Genomic DNA, 27,692 nt, shown 5'->3' on the forward strand with positions numbered 1-27,692 from the left:
CCAGAGATCCCTGCCACAGACTCTCCTGTGGCTCTGTGCTAACTTAGGGGACAAGGAAGGAACTCAGAAGACAAGCTACAACCTGAAAGAAGGGCTTTGATATGTTTAGAAAGCATCGTTGACTTTAAGCCTTGACAGTATGGAAGGAGAAATGTGTGAGGAAGTGTATTAAAAGAAATAAAAGTATTTATCCTTAGTTTCCTCAAAATTGATGTGCAGTTTAGTACTTTCAGATAATAAAATTATGGTAAGAATTGCATTTCAAGCAACTTTTATTATAACGTTGCCCCTATTTATCATTTGTTATCTTAATTTCTTCACTCTCTATGCTACATAGGATAAATGTTACACTAACATTTTTTTCTGAAAATTCACTTAATTAGATGCGTGTTGTGTTCTTGTTTTATTGAGCTGTCAACCTACTTATGGGCTTTACATTAGAGAGAAAAATAGGTTTTTTCTCATCTAAACTGGACTGTCAGCTTCTCAAGGGGTTCTTCTGCTTTGTCTTTGAGCCGTCTTTCTTGACAGGTGCCTACTTTGTTCCAGTCCACAGAGGAAAATTCCATGAGAGATCTTGTCATTGCCCGTACTAAAACCGCATCTTCGGGGTCCTCAAATGGTACTCTGCAAGAAGAACAAAGTAGGTCCATTAGCTGAACATTTCCAAACCACTTCAGAGCTAATTTACAACACACACTCTCTGGAAAGTGAAAGTAGCAATCATGATGGCACTAAGAGGGAGGATTTAAAATTTTCAGGTTTCTTCTACCAAATTTAAGAAAGCAAAACGAAGTGAGGAAAGGTCGGAGTCATGGGATTCTATTTGAAAAAATCATGCTATTTAAAAAACATTCATGGTAGACTTAAAAATGTTTGTTTTCAATTTTTTCCCCCACAAAAGTTATAATTGTATACTTTTAGTGCTCTGATTCAATGAACATGATTCAAGTGATTTGGTCCCCATTAATGGAAATGCACATTTATTTCACTGTGGCTCTCTTAACTAGCACAACAGCAAATACCCCTTCTCCAAGCTCTGAATGCAGATCACTGTGAGCTTGTGTTCATGTATCTTGCCACAGTTGCAGTCTGGGAGAGAAAAGCAGCAGATTCACATCAAAGCAGCACTGGCAAGGAACAAAAACCTTCCAACTGACACACAGTATTAAAACTTTATCTTTTAAGAACTTATTTCTTAAAGATGTCCCTGTAGTAACACACTTCATTTAAGCCACAGGACTATGTCCACTGAGTATAATGCACTTTGTCACGGAAAGGCACCTTTCAAAGCCTCAGCATTTCCATAAAGACTCGAGGCAGCTGTACATCCATTCCATCAGTGAGGACAGCTAACTGCACTGAAGGCAGCTAAGAATTAATTTTTCAACAGAAATTAGCTTAATTTTTAAAGACCTGTGCTCAGAGTACTGTTTAAGAATATTATATGTAGGCTCTTATTATTTCCTTCAATGCATTTTTCAAATCTTTTCATGTGTAAAGCTAGAAAGTAAAGCCAAGCCTGATAACTTTAGATAACTGTAAATCTGCTCTTACAAAGTTTGCATCTGAAATTTCATCACATTAAAATGCAACCTTTCTCCTGTCTCAATCCAGACACAGAGATAAAAGTTTTACATTTATTTCCATGATTTTGAAACTGAACAGAATAAAAATAACATCACGTCCATACTAAAAATGTTTCATTCATTCTACAAGTCATAATATTTTCCAGAGTGTATTTTGGAACAGCCAGTCAGGAGAACATTTTCTAGGCCATAATACAGAACAGCTATTCTGATGCTCTAATAGTATAAGCATGCTTTTTCTAGTGATCAGTGTTTGATCTTACAAATAAATGGCATTTTTTATGTGCCCATTTCCAAATGTGGAATACCTTTCAATACTAAATTTTAGACAGCAAGCAGCTATATTGAATACAAAGACCTGAAACTGTTTCAAAAGCTCATTTTTACTGGATATTAGGGTATTTTTAGGCATGGGAAGAGAACTTAAATGCTTCAGAGATGCAAAAGGAAGAAGACACTGAAAACATTACTTACTTATTTGTGTTATTTCCGAATTCACGACCTAAAACAGAAAGTTCAAATTTTGACATTAATGGCTGTACAGCAATTTGAGTAGCTGAGAATTAATTGCTATCCTGATCCTAAATTGCTTGTTCAAATTAATTGAAAACTAGCACATGATTTGTAATACTTTATTAAATTACTATGGAAGCAAGTATTTGCTGGGTTTTAAGTGTATGTAATTTTACATTTCTTGTATTTTATTTCCTATAGACATACACATTCAGGCTTTTTTTTTTTTTTCCAGAGAAAATGATGCCACTGTATATGTGTATGATTGCAGGGTAGAGATAGACTGCTGTCCGGCTGTTTTGATAATCATAAGCAAAAAAAATTATTAAATATACTTAAACTATCCTCCTTTTCCCAGCCTCTTCGAAATCATTGTTAAATACAGTGCTTTCCGTTTTACTATTGTGATGTATACATTCAAAAAAACTTGTAGGTATTTGATTACTTTCCAAACTTCCATCTACACTATTTAAAATGCTACAGTGTCCGTTCTTTATGCACAATGGTGGGGTTTTTTTAATCTTTAAAACTTCAAAAAAGCTGACAAGATTGTGTGGGATTTCAGATTTGGTTCTGGATTGTGATACAACTCTCATGGTTCCAGGTGGTATTCACCTGCTTTCTTGTGCCAGGATCATGCTGTTTTTCAGATCTGAATGTTTTAAGAACTCTAAAAATTGCTTTATATGCTATTATAAAACATCATTAAAATATTCTCAGCTTGGAAAGCACAAAGAGGAATCTGCTTACAAAACCAGGAAAGATATGTAAAATTTAGAACATTAGAAGAAAATATTTTCTTCAAGAGATTATCTTGTAAAAGCACTAGAGGGCATCAAAACCCTATGATGCTGAGCACTGAGAGTCAGAAGTGTATTGAGATGTTTTAAATATAAGTAAAACTAAACACAAGACTCATACTGACAAAAAAATTTTCAGTTATCTTTAAAGACAATTCTGTAACTACAGGGTGTGACTAGAATTCATCTGCCACAATACTCTTAGTAGAAGGATGTGTTTGTTGCCTCCTGCTGCTGCTACAACTACTTACTTTATGAAGCAAACCAGCTGAATTCTTGATGAGTTTCTATTTTATTACTAAAACCAATAATGTTTTATCAGACGAGTGAGAAAAACTGTTTCTAATTTAAATGACCTAGAAATATAAGCCTTCCTTCAAGTATTATAAATACCTGAGGGCATTATTGGTCTTCTGGCTGGTTGAGTGCATCTGCCAGATCCCACCGTAGTCCCCAGGGATGTATCTCCTCTCTGGCCAAAAGCTATTGACTGCATGACCCAAGCCCTTTTGGGGTTAAAGAGACGAAGCGCTGACTCCCTTTCTCTTGGTGTAACTACTGTTAAAAGGGAGAGAAAAAAATCAAGTTTATTTCTATCAGTTGAAAAGGCAGCATACAAAAAGTGATTTGTATATTTTCTGTGCAGTTTTTAAAGTGATGTTAATTACACAATTTCATGGCAATTCAAAGTGGGAACATGGAGTGATACTTTCTAAGGCTTTAGGGTGAAGCCCTGTACAATAAAGTATTTTCTTCTGAGTACAGCAGGATCAGAAGTTTTAAATGAAGATGCTAGAAAGCAAGATTTCGTGCTGCTTAAATGAGATCTCCTGCAGAAGTCAGTAAAGATTTGGAAATATCTTTACCAATAGCAAAAACAAGTTCTGGTTTAAGGCCAGTTCACTTCCCATTGGTCAATTACAGAAAAACCTTAGGCATGCAATCAAAAGAAAATTAAAATTTTCCTGCTTTGCACTTTAAGAGAAATAACTTTCATTTTTAAACAAATAGTTTGAAGCTGTTAAATCAAATTGGAGATGCTAGCTTCAATTTTATGAACCTTATACTAATCTAGTACTTCAGCTATGGAACACAAGTCAGCCGAACTTTTAGAACAAGTAACTGGCAGAAGCATTTTCAGTTCAGGGAAGTTTTGGAGTCATGGTGTCTAGGGGACCAATTAGGAAGGAACTGCAGTAGTCATGCCTGAAGGTAACAGAACATGAGCACATGTCTTGTGTGCAGGAGACAGCCAGGACTGTGCTGCTAATGTTCTACAGATGGTGAAGAAGTTTTGTAATATTTTAGAGAAATAGTTCACTAAATAGAAAGTCCAGGATACATCTTGATACAAATTACTGCCTCAAGTCTTAATCCAGGACTGACTACAGTAGAACTGCATTTAGGAGATGAAGTCCAGGAAGTTTTATGGAAGTGTTTCTAGACATGTAAATACAACACGTATTTTTCAGCACATTAAGCTTCAGCCATCACTCCCCAGTCAAAAAGTGATGTTGAGTAACAGCCTGACAGATGTGTTAAGCACAAGTGCAACACAAGAGCAAGCGCTCAGGAGAGTGGAGGTACCTGAGCAAAATGACTGTGTGAGCAAATGGGCACCTGGTCAGATCTAGCAATTCCTCATCAAGCCCTGGCACCTGCTGGGGCCCATCCACCAGCTTTCCTCCTTCAGGACAGCTGCACAGCCCCCCAGCACCTGCACATGTCCTGCATCTCCCTTGCTCAGTCCCCTCTCAAGAAAGCGCTGGCTTTTCCTTGCTACTTTCTTACAGAGCTGAGGTAGGAATCAGCTACTTTCTCAGAGCTCTAATTTTCAGTCCTGTCAGTCACACAGTTCTCCAAACACCAAAGACAAAAATCACCAAAGGTGATTTTCTGGGTACATTGTGGCATGTTTCTGGATTCACGGATTTAAAATCTGGCTATTTTAAAGACAATTTTTTTTTCTGTAGAATTTACAGTAGACAAGCTGTGAAAATCTCTTGATAACCTGTGAGTATTTATTATATTTGAAAGCTTGGTCTGTGTTTACTTTATCAAGAAATGTGCATATAGATACTTAAACTGTACAGAAAAATGCAGATAGCTCAGGATATTATCCAAACCTAAGTAAGCACAGTCGCCCATGTGAATGTACCAATCTGAATGCACAGAGGTAGGTACATGTTTCTAAGCACAAACTTTTATATTTACCCAAACAGGCCATGGTACAAGAAAAGCCAACACAATTTAAAAAGAAAAAGAAATCAAAAACGTTTGACAAAGTGTTTATGCCATGCAAACTCTTTTTGCTTGATAAAGCTTGCAAAAACCAGGTATCTTGTTCATTAGTTCTCTTTCTCTATCAACAAATGCATGTAAAAGGACAGATAGGATAATTTCACCTATTTTTCCAAACCAGTTAGAATCAAAAGCAACTGTCAATGCTTTGTGAGAGAGGAAAGCAATCCTTACACTTCCTGTCGAGGAGCTGAACTGAAGGAAGGAAGTATATCACATGAAGCCGGTAGTCTGGATCATATGCCAAAGGGTTTTGGAATAGGTCTGCAAAACACATACAGAAAAACCCCAACAGTCACAAAAAACCAAACCCAGCAAAACAACAACTTTGCAAGGCAGGAAAATCAAAGGTCACAAGGAGCCAAAGATTTTATACAAAATATCAAATTCAAATTGTTCTTAGGCTGGGTAAACAAAGTAGTCTCTACACATGTGAAATTACTCATCTAAACATGGACTGCAGGAACTGACTTACTGCAGAATATGCAAAATACCACAGGCAAGAACTGAGTAAAGGTGTCATCACACACTCTATACCTTTAAAGCTTTTTTTCTAATTTTTAAGATCTACAGAAAAAAAAAAAAACCAACAACCACAAAAACAAAAAAAACACTGAAGTGTTTGCCTTTGATTTTCTTACATATTGTTAGGTAATGCCTATTTTAAATAGCAATGGTCTTTTAGGTGTGACAGCTTAAAGGTAAGACACAAAATTTGTAGAAGGATGGAGTTTTTAATATCAGATGAATTTTAGGACACCAAAGACTTTATCAGAGCTGATAAAAGCCTGTATCCCACAGATGCATTATAAAATGCAAATACACAGCCTTCTGATATTTTGGCAGATGATAGGTTTGAAAACTCAAGAAACGTAAGAGAAAATTGTTTCAGAGGGCCTAAATTCCTGAGAACTTGGGTCCCAGTTGCTTTCTTTAAGACTGGAGATACCAAAATCCCATGAGCAACTTGGCTAAAATGTTTATTATGTTCAGCTTCACATGATCTGTATAACCAAACCTTTGCAACACAGGTACAACCCTGGGCTGCTGCTTTGCCAGGTGTGGAACATTAGCCTAGCTCACATGTCAGAGCAGTTGGTTCAGTGACAGTGATAGCTGAGGCTGACTGAAATACAAACTGGCTCATTCACAGGTAGGCTAATAAACAAGCAAGTGTTTTGGGGTGGGGCCTCTTTTCTAAATAAAAAAACATAATGCTTTTTATCTCCTTATAGAAATGCTGTTCTTCTAACACAGTAAAAATAATCAGGAGGCTGTCACCTTGAGACCACAGCAGAAAAAAAAATCCTTAAATTAATAATTTTTACAGCTACTGCTAGTGTCTACAGTCATCTGTTTTTCTGAGTAGAGGCTGTGGCTAATACTTGCTCTAGGGTAAAAAAATTATGTCATTTTAGCAGTTAGGGAGAAGAAGATGGTATTACAAAAGCAAGTAAGAGATAGTAGAAGAAAAAAGTCTGAAAATATTCCAGACAGTTTTGTAAACTACAAGATGCAATTTCATGTTCTTCAGGACAAATATGACTGCTGAGAGGGCTCAGTGCTTGATGGGGTTTAGCAAGTATTTTGAAGATGCAACAAGACTGGAATGAGCATTTGTCCTCTCCTACATAGAAAACACCTGTTCATGTATTCAGAGGAGAATTTTTAATTTGAATTCTTTGAACAATATTTTAAAAATCGCTGTACTGAAAATTAGAAAGACACCCACAAGGTGGCAGCAAATGAAAATTCTATTTTAACTGAACGAATTTTCTTCCTAGAAAGTGTTAATCAGAAAGGATATTATGTATGTATCTGATAAGTCTGTTCTTGAGTCAAGAAAATATACTATAACATATAGAAATGTTTCAAAAAGATCTCGAAAAGCAAGTATGTTTGGCAGTGGAATAGAATAAAGATTCAAGAGAGATTTTTCCAAGGCACTAACTAGGTCTGATGTTAAACACTTGTGAATCTGGATGCTGCTTGAACTACATCCCTGCTCAACAACACTGATTTGTAGGTTTGTTTTAGAGAATGTCCATTTTTCTACTACTCATTTTTACAATAAATTCAACCATTGTACAGATCAAGATGGTTTTGTTTTACAGAAACATCTGGGATCAATTCCTGGCTGAGCTATCTACTTTCTTGTCAAGGTCATGTAATTTTAGTTCTACAAATTAGGATAATGCTTTCTTCCTCCACAGTTTTGTCTGTTTTCTCTATTTGGAGTGTAGGAAAACAGTGTGCCTCTGCCACATGGGGCAGAAACATGGTGAACAAGAGAGTTTTCTGAGGTCTAGCAGCAGGATGTTATCAGCTGCGGACAATAAATCAATTGAGGCAATTTACAGAGTACACAACAAAAATCTTGGATTCCAAAAGGGAGATGTGAGCACAAGGTGAGCCCATAAAGAAACACTCTGAATCTCCCAAAGGGCTGCAGTTGTAAGCAGCATGTGCAGTAAATCTTTTCAAGCTGAGTGTCTACCCTAGACACCTGATGAAGGATGGTTGTTAGGCTGCACATCCAGTGCAGGGCAGTGCCTAAAATCATGAGAGAGCCTTCACGAAGAGAAATGCAACATTTTGGCAGCTGGATGCTACTCCTGAAGCAAACAATAATAGTGTGTTTTAATAGTTCTATTGTCCTTAAGAGCTACAAAATAATAAAATACTGTTAAGCATCCAAAAGCTCTATTGAAGGCTAGCGAGTGATTTTTTTTTTTTTTTTTTTTTTTTTTTTTTTTTTTTTTTTTTTTTTTTAAGATCAGATTGGCAATAAAAAATATCTACCTCAAAACAGTGAGAAATCTCACTGGTTTTATTTTATAAAACTGAGTTATGGGCACAGCCCTTTTCAAAGCTACATAATGCAAATTCTGCACCCATTTAATATTTATTAATATTGCAAGAAGGCAGATAAATTATATAGTAATATGATATATAGGATATGGTTTTTAAAATTTATTTTGTTCATTTACTGATTTAATTTACTTCAAATATGACAGGGCATTTTATTAAACCAATAGAGACCTGTTAATTTGAGAATTCATTATTATGAAATCCCCTTGAAGCAAACACATTGACAATTTTTTTCATGATTGCAAAGGTCAAGAAGGAATGACTTTGACGTTATGGTTATTAAGGTTGTTAAGTTTCTTCCACTGAGTACTGTTTACTCTTGTACAAATCTTTGAACTTAAAAACATTTTTTAAAAAAATTAGGGTAGATCAGTATATTATATATATTGTCTGATGGTTCTTCCAAACACTTCCTTTTCTATGGTGTTGGCCAGTCCAATTTGCATCCAATTTTCACTGTGCCTTTGTAACTGCTATTTGTAATAACTTAGCAATTTTAACTTTAACTATCTGCTATGTATTTCCCACAGATGATTGCAACAAGTACAACAAACTTCCTGTGCTTGTTGAAGCTCCTTATTAATTTGTAGAGCTAACATTAAATTCAAGTGACTGCACCATTCATACATAGGATGTCTCTCCAGACACTGCCTAATCATTTCAAACAACTGCATTCTTAAATAGACTAATTTTTCTATCTTGGATATAATGAAAAGAATTTCCATAGTTTGGCTGGCATGTTGTCTTCCTAAACACTTGATTTGTTTTTCTTAGTTTTGGTCCAGGGTCAAGTTCAATGAAAAGTTTAATTTTTCATTCATATTTTCCTTTCCTACGATCACACATTCAGTTTTCTGAATGCTTAAGGAGGTGTTATGGCCTGGTGACATTCTGACATTCATCTCCTTAACCATGTCACCAAGGCACAAAACTTGTTTACTGTCTTACCCAAATATGAAGCGTTTGGCATGATCTATGTTGGCATTCCTTTAGGAAACATGGAAAAAGACTGCTTATATTTTCACTTCCAATATGTTAAATAGCATATAATCCTACCTTCCCTGGAGGCTACTTCTTATATTGTAACTTAGTGGTGCCAACACTGTCTTGTATAACTTCATTTGAAATTTCAGAGACAGTGCTATTTTCATTTTCAGCCAGTGTATCAGAAAACATGCTCCTTAACAGACATTGTTATGAATAACACCTAAAGTACATTTATTCTTAGACTCTAGAAATCAACACTCTGCCAAAAAGTTGCAGAAAGGAAGTTCTATAAGCAAGAGAATTAATAAGGCAGGAATTCGGTTCTATAACCTATTACTCACACTCTCCACAGCAACAATACCCATTTTTCAACTCCATTCACCCCTACGATAATCCCACCATACTCCTATGTTCCATTATAAAGAGGCAGCTATAAACTCCTTAGACACCCTACAAACTATCCAGCCAAGCTACTGGCAGCCAGCAGCCAAAAGTTAACTTCTCAACTCACTTAGTTTTTCCTCAGTTGAAGTACTCTGTGGAATTTTCATGTCTTAGAGATCTCTTTCTTCTGTCAAATTTGGCTGAAATTGCTAATTAGCTTCAAAAGCTATTGGCAAATTATGCAGAAATAGACACAAAACTAAGTATCTATACGCAAGAAACTAAAAAGCTACTACTTGCTGTTCTGCAAAATAAAAACAAGGTATTACTTAGAGTCTTCAAGTTTATCATTCCTTTCAATTCCTTCACTGTTTTGCCAAGATTTTTTAGCTCATTGTTGTGAAGAAAAAGGATCTGTAATGAATATAAGTGTTTCAGAGCACCTGAAATAAAATGAAAAATAATTAATCATTCTCACCATAGCTGCCTTTATTAGAACATTATTTTGTTATGCTGTACAACTATTTTGGATTTTAGTTATCTATCTATGCCTGTGTTTTGGTAACACATTGCATGAGATGTTAATTAAAACTATAAATTAAAGATATTTCAATATCCTTTTTACCTTTCTAGTCACATCCTTTAAGCACATGCCTATCTATCTGTTTCTCATTCCAGTTTTTTCCATTTGTCCACACCAGCCTTGCATCAACAGATCAGCCTCAACTGCAACCTCTCTTCTACCTCCCTTCATTCCTCCTATATCCCTATCATCTTTGGTTAATTCACTTCCTTTTACCTTGACTTAATATTACCTTTGCCTCACAAACAATAGTACATCCCTAATACTACCATTGCCTCACAAGTAATAAATAGTGAATTCCTTAGAAAATGGTTCCAAGTAATTATCGATGTATTAAAAAGCTATTACAAAATATTGTTTTGACCCAGGCTGTGTTCACATCCGCACATCACATCAAGATCAGACATCTCATTTTCCAAACTACATACAGTATTTTATTCACATTTCACATCCTCACATCACATCAAGATTAGACATCTCATTTTCCAAACTATATACAGTATTTTATCCACATTTCTCTACTAACGACACCCTTCTGTTTACTTGTATATTATCATCTCTATTGTCTCTTGTATCCATGTTTATGCCTTTCAAAGATAAAGTTTGCTTGAAATCCCACAGAAACTAATCAACATCATTTCTCATCCCAGTATTTCATAGGGACAGAAAAAACCTAATATTCACACTGAACATGTCTAAAATATTTAGAAATTTACTATGCTTTGGCCTGTTCATTCACAAATTTACAAGTCTGATAAAGCCATTTTAATCTACAAGGGCAAGCAAAACTAAAATAGAAGTATAAGATAGATGCATTTTTAAAATAAACCAAGTTTGGCAGTAACTTTGCAAAATACTTCTGGTCATACATCCTCAATATTAAATATGGTCATGTAAGATGAAAAATATTTCAAAATTGCCTGACAGAAAGTGAATGATATTTCATCCCTTAGACCAGAATAAACACATCACCTTATTGCCACTCAAGTATGCTGGAAAAATTAAATATCTAATAATTAACACGTTTTAATTATGCAGACATAGGAGCTTTCAACCAGTAAGTTACTTGCTGTCATCCAGTTTTATAAATTTGAATGCCATTACAAAAAAAAGAAAGTATAGGCCTCTGTTCAACAACTTAAAAAGGGCAGATTGATACCTGATACATCCGTCAGCTGGTTATTGTTGAGATAGAGTTCAGTCAAGGAATAGTTTTTGATCAAGAAGGTTAAATCTTGGATCTGAAATTAGAGTTAGGCAAACTGTTACATGTCACTCTGAATGTAGTGTTGGGGAATTATAAATGTGGCCTCTTGAAAACTGTTTAACCACAGGTAGTTTCTCATATTTCTGTTTAAGATTCTTAAGGAGGTTTAAGGATCCTCTTGACAGCTGAACCTTCATTAGAAATACTAATTATAAATCAAATACAAGCAGTACAGCCTTAACTAACTTTTTGAATTACAGATTTAACGTTTGTATTTGGAAACACATTTCCTTGAATGACTGGTCTCCACATTTTCTCTTCCTTCTATTCATATTTGAAATCATTTTTATTGCCAGATGATCCCTGAAGAGCATAGTAATTCCATGATGGTTTAAGAATATTTCTGAAATATACCATTGGAATAAACCCAGCATCTTGCTTTTAAATTATTTTTTCACCAGCAGGTTCAAAGAGCAAAAATTTGTTCTAATTTACCAGAAATGTCATCTAATCATATTTAGACAATCAATTAGAGTTACAGAAAAAAAAATCAGTATGTTCATGAGTGTATTCCCAATAAAGAGTTATCTTCAGTCCCTATGGAATTACATGTCCTTGTTTGGAGAAGCTCAGTTCCAACAAACTTTTGACTCCAGTGCAAGGTGAAGTATCTGCAGTGGGATAGCAAGCTGACCTTCATAATCACTGAGAACTGGGAGTACTAATGGTGCTGAAGATTTTATCCTACAGTTTAAATGCAAGAACAACAAACAGAATTTTATTTTTGACTCTTTGAATTCTGTGAAAAGTAATTTGTTAGGAAAGTAATTCTTTCAGTCCTTGAATTTTGCCACTGACTCCGAAATAAATGTGCTTTGCTCTGTGCATTAACAGTATCTAAAAGCTGGAAGGAAGAGCAAAAGAAAGAAGTTTTTCCACTCCCTTGTACAGTGGTTTTCCCTATTTTTGGCAAGTCTTCTTTTCAGAATCATCCAAAGTTTGCTTGTTTCCTGAAAAAATTATTGAGTACAGAAAAATATGCTCCTCCTATTGAGGCATTTAAGTGAGACTTTTCCTTTGAGAAGCCACTGAGTGAATTCTGCACACAAGTTATACAGACGAACAAAAGAATGTTCTTTGTTACTGCTTACGTAGGAAAGTGAGAGTTGTGCAAAACTCCGATTTATTTACCCTTTTTGATCAGCAAGATCAGTTCTGCTTAGTCACCAGGACACTTCTTCTTTTCCTTTAATATCCTTTAGCTATACAAGGAAAAGCCTTATTATACCTGTAATTTTAGTTCAACATTTTAATATATCTATACATTTTCTTTTTTCAAAAAGAGTCAGTCAAGTAGAGATCTTTTGATGAATTGGACATAAGATGCCATATAACTGATGCTAGCCTGGGGCAGCAGATGTACATGTGCTCTGAAGTGACATGGAATGTAAATTTATTTTTTTCTGCTGCTCACAGACCTACTTACTTACCTGAGCAAGCAATTCTGGAGATTTAAGAATTTGGGCTCACTGTGAAAGTCACATAAACAACTGTACAGTAAAATATTCATACCCCATCATCCCTAGAACTGCGGTGCTGTTTCCTGTGCACAGGGAGAAGCTCATTTCACAGAGTTTTATGTTGCTCCTGTGAGCATGACATCAAAAAGGAGCCTCACCTTGACCACCAGCCTGCCAGGAAATAAACTATGCATGTCTGCAAGAATGTAAAAGAAGAGCCATGCATTTCCTGAAATCCACTCCTGTCCTACAGCCACAACACCCCTCAGTCTGTTCCAAGAACCGCCCGCTTTAGCTACACTGGGAACTCATGAATTAGCACAAAACCTCAACCTCTTAAATACACAAAATTTATAAATCTGATGTGAATCTGAAGGAAAACATATTAGCTTATACTCTGTAATGTTTAAAAAAAAAGTTTTCCTCAAATCTGTTATATTCGACAGTTAAATTAGCCTGGAAATTAAAAACCACAAAATAATAATCAGGGAGTATGGATGCATTGTTCTGCTCTTTAAAGGAATATCTTATTACCTTATTGTCATTAATCCACAAATACCTTAATCTGCGAAACTGTGATAGACTTGGGATACTTCTTAGTCCTCTGGTGAACGAAAAAAAAAAGAGTAATGAATTCTTAACATTAACAGTGCTTAGTAATTTTATAAATATTTAAATTTTCCATAAATACTATTATACAAGAACTAGAAAGGCACACTTAGAATTTATAGCAGAGAAAGACACAAATAAAAGATGGCAGAGACAGTGTAAGCACTCTGCACACCTGCAAGCATAACAAGGCAGCAGGTGGTAAAAAAACAGGAACAAAATAAGTGATACATTAATTGCTTTTCCATAACAGCATGAGTTATGAGTCTGAGTCACATGTACTTTGCAGTTTGTAGAAATCCTGCTCAGAACACAGGAAGAGAAGTTTGGCACTTTGGGGACACGAAGCTAAAAGGAAAACTGCTTTGAAGGTGCAGTGGGGATTGTCCAGCCACAGTGCCAGAGAAGCCAACAGAAGACAGACATCAAGCACTTCTTCAATGTGCATTTTTTATTCTTTTTGTATTAGTGTATATTATGAAATATTGTGCCTTTTTTCCATTCTTGTCCTATTCTCATAGAAACTTAGTACATCCACTGAGGCTGAAATGATCTTCCATGTGCTAGTATGGTTTTATGTTTAATTGTATATCTAGCACTTTGAGTTTGCTAGTGTACTATAAATAAAAAATACCTACCGATCAGAAAATATTAGTGAGCTGCCAAGTGATTTAAACCAATTGCTCTTCTTTATTTTCATTGCTATAAATAAATGTTCTTAATTTCCACTAGAAAAATTATAGATGACTTTTACCCAACAATTTTTAATGGCCATAATAAAAATTTCCTGGTGGATTTTAATGCGTTGCAAGATGAAGGCCAGTGTTTCAGAAAGTAACAGGACTGATAAAAATTAACTTCACATCATCAGGCTAAAGGCATGTTTGTTTCCCAACTGTGAAGTCTGGTCTCTATCTTTCCATGTTGTCTTTTTTATTTCTTGGGTTGTGTTTTTTTTTTTTTCCAACACACCCTCCAGGTACAGACAAAGGGAGGGTGGATGCCTTTTCTCATCTTGTTTTTTTGCAAATGAAAAGTCTGTCAAGAGCAAACCCTACAAAGTGGAGGTGCTGCACTTTTAGTCCCTTGTATTACTGCAAATCAGATTATCCTCTCATGTTGTTACTTTAAACTGTTTATTTGGCTTCCTCAGATAAGCCATAAAAACCTGCAAATACATACTTAATGGGTCTACTGTCACAAGTAACAGAAAAAGACATTACTGCAAGTAGCAGGGAAGGGCAGATGGCTGCTGACAGGACAGAAAGAGCTCCTACAGAGCTCCTAACTAATTCTCCTGTGCATCCCTGAACTACATTTCAGGTAGGAAAGCCAAAATTTCTTATATTCTTGGTCACTGCCACTGTATAACTAGTTTACAGCTTTACATTTAATTGGCTTTTCTCCCTGTCTAGTAAAGGTCTCATCTTGACTATCTCCAAGCCTCAATCTGTTGTTTTTTTGGTTTTGGTTTGTTTTGCTGGGTTTTGGTTTGGTGTTTTGTTTGTTTGTTTGTTGTTTTGGTTTTTTTTCATATTAAGGCATTTAATTTGCCTCAGGTAAAGCTTAATTCCTCTAACATTTTAAAAGAGCCTGTCCTTTTCTAGATGCCTTCTAGACTTTGTATGTCTTTCATAAACTGATCCTTTTTGGCCAGTAGCACTCTTTTTTTAACCTACTGCTAAGTTAATCAGTTTTCCTGGGATGACAGCTTTCAGTCTCCAAAATACAGTTTCATATCCCTTTAATAGTAGTGATTTAAAAATATAAACTCATTCCCTATTATTTTATTGACTTTAATTTTTTTCCATTTTCTTATTTCAGCTAGCAGAAAAATATGTCAAACCAACAGTAAAGGAAGCATGATCTGATACTGAGCTTGGCTGGGGTTCAAGTTTATATAAACTATACAGAATAAAAGGAGTTCACTTCTATTCAATCATGAAAGAATTCATCTTGCATCATCTTTACCAAAATGGTTTAATGGGAAGACAGATCACTTCTGTATCTGCCATGTGAACACTTCTTTTTATTCTATACCAAAAAAAAATACTTGAAAGCCAGTGAGGGCACACATTTAAGCATTTAAAAACAGAAAATACACCAATTAAGACTGTATACACTGTTTTAATTCTTTACATGTGTGGTATAATAATTGTATTGTTTAGAAAATATGCATATATGCACCTTGTAATTTTCTCATTATTTAAACTTCTCCCTTAAATTTTACCTTTCTTCTTCTTTCTAAAATGCACATTTTAAAACATTTGACAGTAACTATATGTTTTGCCTCACAAAGCATCAAATACTCTCTCAGTATAAATGAGGAGATGTGATAAGGAATTTAAACATATTAGTGAGGACATTTAGATTTTCAAGACCATATGCCCTCCACTAAAAACATACTGGACAACACTGAAATCCCTTAATCCCATAACACCTTTTTTTTTTTTTTCTTTTTTTCACTCAGTGGACCAAGAGACCTTGAAGACCTTCTCCCTGAATTATTAAACTACATTAGTTTTTCTATATGCTATCAACCATGTGAGCAGTGGATGCATTTGTGAGGCTGCAGACAGGTATGCAACACTTGGAATTGTGCCCTGGCCAGAAATTCAAAGCACGCTTCCCCAAAACTTTGAAGTATGTCCTGTCATGTATCCATCCCTCTATGGCAGCCTCTCAGCATGCTCATGCTACAACATACACCTCTATCAACCTAGATCACCCACAGGTTCATGAAAGCTTTGCCTTCCTTCACTTAGCACGTCGTCTTCTCCTCATCTGCCCTACATCTCAAGCTGTTTCATAAAGCTCTCAGAGGAGATCAGCTCTCTCATCAGTACCGCCTGCCCAAAATAAGTGTTCTTGTGCTTGTGTTCACTTAATGTTGCCCTGCCCTCCCTTCAGTTCTTAGCAGTACAGATGCAGGTGATTTTAAAGGTGGTACCACTCACTTTTGCCATTGCAGTATCACATTTCTTCGGGGAGGTCAGAAATTTGGCAGTGCTTAAACTGGGCAGGTCCCATGTTCTTTCATTTGGCTTCTTGATACTCCTTCCACCCAGCCTTACAAGCCTGTTAAAACAGGCAGAGATCAGCTCATCAAGTCTCACTCCTCTGCTCCCCATGGCAGAAATTCATGTACAACTCTGTGAACTCGCAGACCCTCCAGCAACTCTGGGTTGGTGGAGACAGATTGTGTATCTGGGGATGAGGCTGTGAGCTGTGAGCACAGTGCTGCTGTGTGTCGGTGCACCTTCACCATTCCTTCACTCACAACCTGCATGGATCACGTAAGAATATGATTTACTGGTATTTCACATATAAATGATGTTCAGAGAGTTCCTGATACAGAAAGCACGATGAAAGATTATCACTTACTGTGTGCTCTACTTCTAGTAAAAATCAAAACAAGAAACATTTAACTTACTGTCTAGCCAGATACAGTGCTAGGACATCCATATTGCTCTTGTAGCCACAGATCTTCAGCTGGTTTTCTATTGCCTGACAGTATACAGTACCTTTGTCAGTACAACATGCAGCATCACTATGGATTCATTACATTGTAACCTATGCGAATCAGTGTTTAAAGTAACATGCAGACCAAAATTAATACATGTATCACAGCACCTTGCGAACTGTAACATGGTCTAAGAGAGATAGAGGCATTAAATTTCCAGTCTCTATTTTAAATTGATACAAATACCCTAGTGATTAGGCTACCCTTACACTAATTTTCTTTTCCTATGGAGAATCATAGTTGGTAGACATGAAGTGAGAAATTAATGTATGTTAACTAGAGAATGGGCTTCTCACCCAGGTCAGCTAACCCAGTTCTTGTGACGAACAAGGGAACTGCTACTTTGCATTACAGTTGCAACTTTATTTTATGCAGCTTTACTTTAAAACTGCGTACATGACCTTTTTGAACTACGCATCTAGAAAACTCCGCTTGTACATTTAACATTGAAAAATGCAGACATGATTTTTTATTTTCAGAGTATGTTACTGATATGTCATAACTTGCAGAAGCAACAAAACCCATTAACATAGGAATTATGGATCTGTCTTACTAGAGGTTGATAAAAACTGTGTACCAGAAAAAAATGGGCTTAATATATGAGCTATTCTGCCCAACATCATTATGATCACTATTGTTCAAAACACAAAACTGATACAACTTTACAAGTACAAAATGTCTTGGAAGCACTGACAGGCATGTCAAGAGTGGTGCGTATTGGCTGCACAACCACTCCAGCGTGTCCTGGGTGTACAAAACCTACACAAAATAACTTGCCAATGTGTGGGACTGCTGGCACTCTCTGACTGGAGGCCGGCAGGCACTCGCAGACCGCTTGTTCCACACAGCGGCTGTGTGGGACCCTGCCTTTTGCCCAGAACCCGGCACAGCCAGCTGTCAACTGCAGCCGTCGGGTAGGGGAAGGATCTGGCATAAATGGCCATAGTTTTGTTTCTACACGTGCAAATTCTGCCCGTGGAAAACCAAGTGATCCCTAGAGAAAAGCGGCTGTGACACACCCCAAGAGTGCCGATGTGAGGCCCGGCACTGCGGGACACACCGATGGGGAGCGCCGACGTGACAACGGGCAGGAGCGCCCACGGCAGAGAGCACCAATCCCGCGTGTCGCCTTCCACAGTCAGGAGGGCTGTGCCCAAAGATTCGTATTTCGCATCCTCCGTTATGCGAAATCTCGTTCTTTCCCCACCCTGGAGCCCCGTCCCTGTCGACCCCGGCGGGGCCCGCAGGGCTCAGGCGTGCTCGGCCGCTGCTCAGGAAGGACAGGAAAGACTGCTCCGGCCCTCTCGGAGGACCCGAGCCGCTCGCTGCCGCCCCGGGGCGGGGTGGGGGAGCAGAGCACCTTCCGCCGCCGCGGGAGGACGCAGCACGCCTCGCCCGGGGGTGCGGCGGCGGTGCCGAGCACAGCCAGAGGGCGAGGCCCAGGCCTCCGTTCCGGGCCGGGCGGGGTGGGGAGCGGCGCGGCCGGGCGGGCCGAGGGGAGAGGAGGGGCAGCGCCCACTCACCTGCCCGCCGGCCGTGGCGGCCGCCGCCATCTTAGGGGCCTGCTGTGGGCGGCCGCGGGGCGGGACTGCGGGACGCGAGCTGAGCTGGGCTTGCCTTGCGGGGGCAGCGCCCCCAGCGCGCCCCTGGAATCCCGGAGGCAGTTTAAAAAAGTACCTCTGAGATTAAGTCCAACCTGTGACTGATCACCATCGCCTCAACTACACCATGTCACTGAGTGCCACATCCAGTGTTTCCTTAAACGTCTCCAGGGACGGTGACTCCACCAGCTCCCCGGGCAGCCCATTCCAATATCTAATCACCCTTTTTGTGAAGAAATTATTTCTTCCTCTGGCACAGCTTGACACTGTGTCCTCTGGTCCTGTCACTGGTTGCCTGGAAGAAGAGACTGACCCCCACCCGGTACACCTTCCTTTCAGCAGTGTAGAGAGCGATAAGGTCTCCACCGAGCCTCCTTTCCTCCAGGCTAAACACCCCCAGCCCCCTCAGCCTCTCCGCGTCAGACTTGGCCTCCAGAGCCTTCACTGTCTCATTGCCCTTCTCCGGACATGCTCCAGCAGCACCTCAGTGTCCTTTCTGAACTGACGGTCCCACAAGTGGACACAGTAGAAATGGCGTAACACCGAAATGGGACCCCAGCCTGGGCGTAAATCGAGACAGGGCTTCGTGCTGGGGAAGGAGCTCCATGGCAAGCGAGGGGTACCCACACCGGGAGCCAGGACTCGGGCAGGGCGCCTGGGTGGGCCAGTGAGAGATCCCGGTGGGCAATGGCTAAGGGAACTGGGAGAGACTTCTGGTACCTCTGGGCTGTCTCCTGGATCATATTCACTCACAACCCAGAAAAAGTGTGCTTGCTTTTTTTTCTTCTTTTATTTTTAAATTATATTCCTATGGTTTATTTTTAAGCACAGATCCCACGTCCATGTATGTATATTACAGGATCACAGAATTAATTAGGTTGGAAGAGATCTCTGCAAACATTGAGTCCAACCTGTGACCAAAACCCACCATGCCCACTAGACCATGGCACCAAGTGTCACATCCTGTCTTTCCTTAAAAACCTTCAGGGACTGAGGCTCCGCCACCTCCCTGCTAAGTCCATTCCGATGTCTAATCACCCTTTCTATGAAGAAATTCCTCCGAAATACATGTCACTTATAAAGAAAACACTTGTGCATTTAATTTACAGCTAATTCACACCGTATGTATTACTCCCTTGTAACTTGCAAATCACCTTGGTGCCTGAGAGCCCCTCTCCCATGCTGGCTCCTGGAGTGGGCCCACTGCTGCGACAGTGCTTTGGATTGAATTTGGCTGCAAAGGAACACAAAATGTTTATGACATCCACATGTGCAAGCAACTGTTGCCATGTTGCTATTTTTATAACCATTTTACTGCATAGCACAAGCTGAAGAATAGAAAAGGCCATTTCCAGTGTGTGTGTGTGCACGCACTCATGTGCAAGTAGGACAATAGAAAATGTTTGATCAAGCTACAACAAAAATATGTCTGAAAACTTGGAGCTTTATTTAGAATTTAATTTACACCGAGTATTCAAGTTAGCAGAAATAGTCATTGTAAATTATGTGTAACTGATATACAAAGAACAAGAGTTGTGTGTGCAAATATATGAATAAGCTGTCCCTCATGGAATTAATTATGTGCATGCCTTTGCTTGTTCAGACCACTGAAGCTAGATGTAGTGTGTATGATGGAGGAATGGAACTACAGTACAAGTATTATATTGCAAATATCTAATTTTCATGGAAAAAATGCTGTGGGTGGCTTCCATTTCAGCTAGGTAGCTTTAAACAAATAAAAACCTCAAATAAGAAAACTAGACATGTTAAAGGTATAAAACTGACAGGAGAAATTCCTTTAATCCCTTATTTTAGCTTCTGAAAATATCTCTAGGGTATTTAAAATCATGAAAAGAGGAACTATAAGGGAGAAGAAGAAACTGGTACCTTTTTTTTTTTCATTTTACATTCAAGTTCAGTGTTTTCAATCAACAAGATAGAGCTACCAATTTAGAATTGTGAAAGGCAAGGTAGTTATTAAAGTCACATTTATTAATAAAAGTGACTTATCAACTAGTCCAATTAACATGTTAGGACAAGAAAATTCAGTAATTAAGTACGGGAAAAGGGAGAGAGAGAGATGGAACCTCTGGAAGGTATTTTGTTGTATTCCCTCACAGAGATGTGCTGTACATGGAGTGAGGGGTTTTTTTGATATGTTTTTGGGTTTTGAGGTGCTTGTCTGTGTTAGCTACAGACTTAATCTGGATGATTAGAGACTGTCTCAAATTCAGTAAAGTTAATGCATATTTTTTTTTCTGCATTTGCAAGTTGATTCTAAAAATCCCCAATGAGTTTAAAGGAACTTGGGCAGAAAATGAATATTTTTTTATTCAGACTGAACTGTCACCATATCTTACACTGGCTTGATATTTTTTCCAAAATACATAGCCTATCACCCATTTATTACTATTCCTGAATTGCTGTCCATATGTGAACAAATGATCATTTTTCCTTTGGGTTACTCAGAATAATGACTGACTCGTTATACATATTTTTCAAAAAAGCTTGTCATATTTATGTAGTAAAAATACTTAATGTGCTTATGCATGGATAAGCAGTTGCAACAAGGCAACGTGACCTTATAGTATGTAATAACAGAACATAGAAATAGGGGAAAGCATAGACAGATCTGCTTTTACTGACAAAGGTGATAAAGGTGACAAAGGGTGGAACAGGAGGTTACTGATTTTGTAAGTCATCAGGCTGCAGGTGCCTTGGGAAGTGACACCTTTCTTTTTCTACTTCAGGGGCTTCCTGGTAAGTCCATGCTTCAGCCACACACCAAGGATATAGGAGATTGTAGTTTTATTGCTTTAGAGACCGTATTATAGAAACACAGATTTGCTAGGACAATAAAATTCAGATTAAACCTGATTTAAAATGTAACATATCTCTGTTGGATGCTGTCTTGTTCCGTCACCCACATGCTTCAGCATCTCTGGGGAAAACTCTTCTGTGGAAGAGTTTTATCACAGTCTAGCAACTGACACTTGGAAAATAATGATTTGATATGCTAAATCATTCTGCTATTTTTTTACTTCCCAATGACTTTGACAGTACTTTACTGAAAAACCAATAGCACAATAGCTATTTGTAACTTAAAACTGTTGTTCAATGGCTGTGAAAGATGAAATATACTAAAACAAATGCCTAATAACTGGTATTTTTAATCACCAAAGTTTATAATCTTCAGAATTCAGTTATTCTTTGCCTAGGATATTAGAAAAGGTACTGTGCTGTATGGCTTTTCCCCAAGGGTAGTTTTAAAAACTGCATCTACATTTTATAGACTCACATAATTTACATTGAAAGGGATTTCTGGAGGTCATCTAGTCCAACCCCCCAAGGAAAGTAAATTCAACTACAGAATTATTTTCCATCTCACAGGTTTGTGCAGTTCTGCTACTTATAGAACATCCATCAAAGAACAAAAGCACTATCAGGGACAAATTTAAAATTGCCTGTGTTATACTAATGATACATAAAAATTAGGACAATTAACTTGTTTTTGAGGTTATTAAATATGCTTCACCTGGAAAGCGAAATGCAAAATATTGCAGATAAATGCGTAATTCCTTTTCTTCTTCTTGTAACCGGAAATTCGTTATCAGTGTTTATCAGGTGAAAGCCAGGAGCCTGAGGAAAGATCAGTAGGACATCCCACCTGCATTCCAGCTATTGCTCCAGAAAAGTGCAGTTCTCTCATAGGTCCAGTAGCTGCAAGCCCTGTGCAGATGTTTCAAATGCTCAGCTCTGTCTAAAGCATTCAGGAATTTGAATCACTTCTCTCATTCATGCTATTAATCTTGCTGATGGCACTGATAACATCCCAGCAAACCTTTAGCAGGTTCAGGAGCAGATTTTTGGGAGGTGGGTAGGTTTTGGGTTTTTTTAAAATAAATAATACAAAGTTGATCCTATATCTAAACAGTTCAGACTATTTTCAGCTTGAAGGTAATGATTAACTGGAATGGTTAGGCTGCTGCCTGGAAAACATGATTTAATTTTTCTAGTATTATGTGTAATATAAATTAATATATTATACACAATGGTGAGTGTAAGGAAAGAAGATATAAAAGTCCAGATGCAACTTATGGCAAAATTGTCCCCGCAGACTGCATCATATGGATGAACCACCTTGTTTGAATCCAGCTTCACTGTGACTTGACAATTGAATACTACCCTGGAGAATAAAGACCACCACCACTAATGTGACAAGCCTGCTGGAGAGGGGGCCAAACAGGTTTATAAATATTCTGTCTTATTTTTCTATCAGCACAATTTGGACATATCTTTCATTTCAACATAGCCAACTCTTTAACTTTTTTCCCTGGCCATTCTGCATGCTGGAGCATTCCTGCAGTTTGGCTTCCAAGTCAAAGTGATCAACAGTCAGGAAAGAAATTATTGTCTGCTGCAGCTCTTTAATGGGTACGTAAACAACGTTCAGCAAACAACATCCTTGTGGCAAATGTGACTATTATTCTAGTCTCAGAAATTTACATCCTAATCTTTCAAAATTTGTATGTGCACTTCTACAGTGGTTTATAGCTATTCTTATATTATATATATATATATATATATATATATATATATATATATATATATATATACTAATATTGATGGTATTTTTCATTAAAACATATTATGCATGTTTAAAACTTTTAATATTACTTGCTAACAAAGTTGACTACCTTAACCTTTAAGTGATAACTGCTTTCTAGAAGAATAACTGCAGAGCTCTCTACAAGTAGAAGTCAATACTTTTGTTGCTGATGACTGACCAAGTGTCCCTGTTAATTCCGAGAATTCTCTGTCAGTGAGCTGTTTTGTAACCTTCAGATACTGAAAAAAGCCCTTAACTTTTCATTTTCAATAATATTTAATAGTGGTATCTGCCAATGTAATTATCAGATGTAAATTTCCAGTATTCTCTCTCTTTAATATGTTGACAGTGAAACTGTGCTTATATGGTGCAAGACTACCACACAGAGATGCACAAAAGCAGTTCTGAATCATTTTCCTGGGTGTTGGAGGGTCCGTATCCATTGCTGACCCCTAAACACACTCTGTGGAGCCAGGAGGGTTTAGATTAAGTGCTCAGAGAGCATAAGTATTACCAATAACAAGAGAAATAACTTAATTGGTCAGTTAATGCCATGAAGATAATACATATCCTGTGCTGAATTCATACTGTAATATTAAATAGATACAAATTATTATATGCAATACAAAATAAAACTAAAGTCTGAAGAAGAGTTTGAATTTATCCATGTAAGAACTTGCAAGTACTTGCATTCATTCAAGGGAAGAGGAATGCAATCTTGATACCAGGACTCTTAAAATTATTATCTGAATTATTAAAAAAATCTTTATTTATATAGTACTGATCATACATCTTAATCTAAATATGGAATACATTATGTTTCTTGGCTACCTGGCACAGAAATTGGTTCTTCATGCGTTCTGCCTTGGGAGAAATTCTGACTCGTCTGTCTCACTGATTTGATATTTTGATATCCTGTAACTGTTGTTTAGTCTATCAAAGCTCTACTGACCTGAACTGTGTGAATGAATTACTTACACACTATGTTACTACTACTGTTCTTATTCTACAATTCTTGCCATATACTCAGTACTGTACCTAGGCTAAGGCTACAAAAAAGTAGCTAAATCTAGAAAAGAGTTAGGGTCAAATGTCTTCTGGACATCATAGCAGTGCATCAAAGGCAAGTAATGGATTAATTCTCAGTTGTCTCTTAAATTTTTGTACATGGCAAAAGCCACCATTGCATTACTGTCCTGCACAGAACATAGGATCTAGACTTGGAACAGATCTTCTAAATCAAGTCCACAGTTTTCCTCTTAGTTTCATGTAATCACTTTCATAAATTTGTCATATCTTTGTCAATTAGCAGCAGAATGAAAATATCATGATTATGTTTCACAACCGTTTCTCAGTTTGTTTCTTCTTTCTTTCATTCATGCTGGAGAAGGGAGCAGGTAGCATTGAATGGTGAAAAGTTGGAGGAGATGCTTGAAGAGCACCTTCATGAACTTCAACATTTTCACAAACTACATAACTGTTACTGATTTCAGAGGTTTTTCTACAGCTGGTAGGCATGATGATTTCCCTGTCACAGAGGAACGGTTTAATAAATTTAGATTAAAATTTTCTTTTGCCCATATTCTCATTTTTCACTGTGATTTTGTGCAATGATATGTATGGGTATGGTGTGCATATTGATGATAGTATATATATAGATATGTATTTGCATTATTTAGGCCCATGACTAACAAAAATACATGTTCAAGTTCACAAAACTGCACTGGGGAGAAAAATATTGAGAGTATTTCTGTAAAAGTGGTAGGGAACTTTTGAGCAAGTAACAGTCTGTGTAGTAGAACACAATTTGAATCCAATATGGACCCTTTGGAAATTTGTTGAACGGAGAGGAATTGCTGAAAAAACATGAATTATAAAGGCCATTTAGACAATTGGAATTCTAAGTACACTGGTACCTTTGAGAATTTTACTTTTTGTCTGTCAGCATGAATTTGTGATTTCTGTTTAAAAAGACTGGCACAAGTTATAAAATCACATATGGATAGAGGCCGTTTCCACTTCTACAGAAAAATCTATGTTTTTTTAGAAAAATGTGCTAGATGTGTTCTGTAAATATGCCAGGGGACCTTAAAAGGAATTGTCATCTTAGACATTTGTTCTACCTTCAAATAGTTTGGCGTATGAACATGGCTTTAATCCATACTACATCTCCTCTCCTAAGTGTATCTGATAATTGTTCCAATCCCACAGTAGGCTAACTTTTAAACCCCTGAGTTCTAGGGGTTTGTTTTATTGGAAAAAAAGTAGTACTTCATGATTGCACAATCTCTAAGCACCAGCTAAAGTATTTTGAATGCATTTACTGTATTTGTATTTCCCCAGGCTCCCACTAGTTTGATTCCTTCTTAGGTGAATGTTTACAGTAGCTGCAGGTGTCAGAGCTACCTGATGGTTTGCCTTGAGGGAACAGAAGATTTGCTGTTACTTAAAGGTTATTGATACAAGGGAGCTCCCTGTTTTGTGTGGATTGAGGATTAGGAATATTTTTCTATTAAAAAGTATATGTCTCATGCAATAAAAAGAATTCTAGTCACACACACACACAGACACACAGCATTGACTTTTGTTATTTTAGCTCATTCAAGGCAATAAGATTTTTATCTAAAAATGCTACCCTAATACATTGTTTTGTTAAAACCGAACATTTTTTGAAAGTCCCAGAGATCCAGGAAACATGTAACTTCTGAATGGAAAGGAGAAGTGTAGCAAAACTTTCAGATTTAAAAAATGCTCCTTTGAAAAAAAGCATTTCACATGTTTAAAATACTTTGTTCAACAAAGGCAGGAATAAAAATGCTGCCTAGACTGTACTGTGATAGTTTTCTACAAGATTTCCTGTATCTGTCAGTGCATTGCTGGGAATTTGCTTGAGTTGGATATTTATCTGCAAGCTTTTTACACAGTATTATCTTAACTCTCAGAACAGGCTGAACCATATACTATTAGAACATGAATAACTGCCAGTAACACTTACGCTTTTTCATGCTAATGTTAGATCATTAGTAAGCAGTGCTGAATATTTAACTCCAGAGTAGATGGGATTGTAGTTAAAGACTGGTTATTTTCCAAAATAATTACCAGCAAAAAAATCCACCACAAAATAAGAACAAGCTGAACTGCCATTCAATTGCAACTACTTTCTGGTTTGGGATTTTTGTTGGTGTTTTTGGGTTTTTTTCCCCCCACTCTATTGGTGTGCTAACCACATACATAAACAACTCTGGCATACAGTGTGTGTGCGCTAAAATTAAACAGTACATCCTGAACAGTTTTCTGTGATCTTTTCCCCTACTGCCTAAAAGAACCAAAGGAGTCCCAATTAATGTTTTAGAAACCGTGTCAACAAAGGTAGAAAGCAGCTCTGTAGAATTCTCACAGAATTTCAAAAGTGATACAAATTAATTTTTGGTACTGGCACCTGAGGCTTCCCACTGTAAAATAAATGGATCTTCCCTAACCTCAAAGCATCTTCAGCCCATCCCCCTCATCAAGGCAGTCAGACCTCAAGGCCCTCACAGAACAGCCAGCATGGACAAATGCCTTTGCAGCCTTTCTTGATAGCACCACGGTGTGACACCTCTATCTTCAGTGCTCTGATGGCCTTCAGAACTTCCCTTTTGGGCTTTAAAGTTCTTAATTGTGCAGCTTCTCATTATACCCTGACTCTCAGCAATACATTTTCATCAGCAATCCATTATCACTTATGTAGTATAGCCCATGTCATTTTTTATCACAAGGATATTTGAGAAACAGTAGATAAGAAGAAAGAAAAAACTAAAGTAGTAAGTTTTAGTTACTTTAGTAAACTTAAATAATAGAGATAAAACATAAGATCAAACCTACCAGAAATAAGTGTCCCTGGCTTAATCCCATTATGAAATGTAATTGTGTGAAAATTTTATTCAATACTCACAAGCAGAAGACTTTTATAAAAAGGAAACATAAGAGTTATAAAACTTAGTATTGCTGTGCCTGACTCATGAAAACCCTCTCACTTACAGAAATTCATAATTTTGAGTGAACTTGCTGTGCTAGAAAAATGAGCTGTCCAGAAGGGAACTAATGGAAATCAGTTTGCGGTGCAGACTGTACACCGAACTAGCCAACAGAAAATGCAATTTGCAGCTCTGACATCTGCTAGGTGCCCAAAGCACCCCAGCACCCTCTTCCTCTGCCTGTAAAGAATGAGGAGAACATTCAGGGGTAATTTTTGGGCAGTGATACCTGTACCCAACAGGATTCCCCTTGTCTCAAAGGCTCTCCAGCATCAGCACAACAAGCCAGTTCCATCAGTTCTTCTGTGTGTACTTTCCTCTCAGAAGGTCATTTATACCCCAAGTCCAATGAGTATAGAGCACAAATCTCTGTCAGATTTGTGGCAGGAATTTCAGTTCAAGGCTTCCATGAGCAAAATGTAACTGATCGTTCACTGGACAAACTACAATGGTGAACCTATTCCGCTTAGGGCTTTGGTTTGGTTTTAGGTCTCAAATTTGTTCTAAGATATCTAGAAAACTTAGAGCTTTTCTTGGGAGCCAGCAACCAAGTCTCATTTGTTTCTGTGAATAGATATT

At 37.5% G+C, this 27,692-nt stretch overlaps 1 protein-coding gene across 2 annotated transcripts; it reads right to left on the reverse strand.

Annotated features, from left to right (window-relative positions):
• Positions 1 to 264: 264 nt before the first annotated feature.
• LRRC72 (leucine rich repeat containing 72) lies at positions 265 to 18,449 on the reverse strand. Of its 2 annotated transcripts, XM_066196413.1 has the most exons (10): positions 18,411 to 18,449; positions 16,798 to 16,871; positions 16,322 to 16,442; positions 13,315 to 13,359; positions 11,188 to 11,269; positions 9,775 to 9,888; positions 5,378 to 5,467; positions 3,296 to 3,460; positions 2,064 to 2,091; positions 265 to 627 (listed from the first exon to the last, which is right to left on the reverse strand). In XM_066196413.1, the coding sequence occupies exons 1-10, from the start codon at positions 18,438 to 18,440 to the stop codon at positions 462 to 464; spliced, it is 915 nt and encodes a 304-aa protein (XP_066052510.1). In that variant the 5' UTR covers positions 18,441 to 18,449; the 3' UTR covers positions 265 to 461. The 2 variants fall into 2 exon arrangements, with proteins under 2 accessions (XP_066052510.1, XP_066052518.1); XM_066196421.1 differs by lacking the exon at positions 16,322 to 16,442 and having other exon boundaries at positions 13,290 to 13,359.
• Positions 18,450 to 27,692: the final 9,243 nt, after the last annotated feature.

This window comes from Chamaea fasciata, unplaced genomic scaffold (genome assembly GCF_029207755.1).
Source record: "Chamaea fasciata isolate MVZ Bird 193981 ecotype frontalis unplaced genomic scaffold, bChaFas1.0.hap1 SCAF_1, whole genome shotgun sequence".
Lineage (NCBI taxonomy): Eukaryota > Metazoa > Chordata > Aves > Passeriformes > Sylviidae > Chamaea > Chamaea fasciata.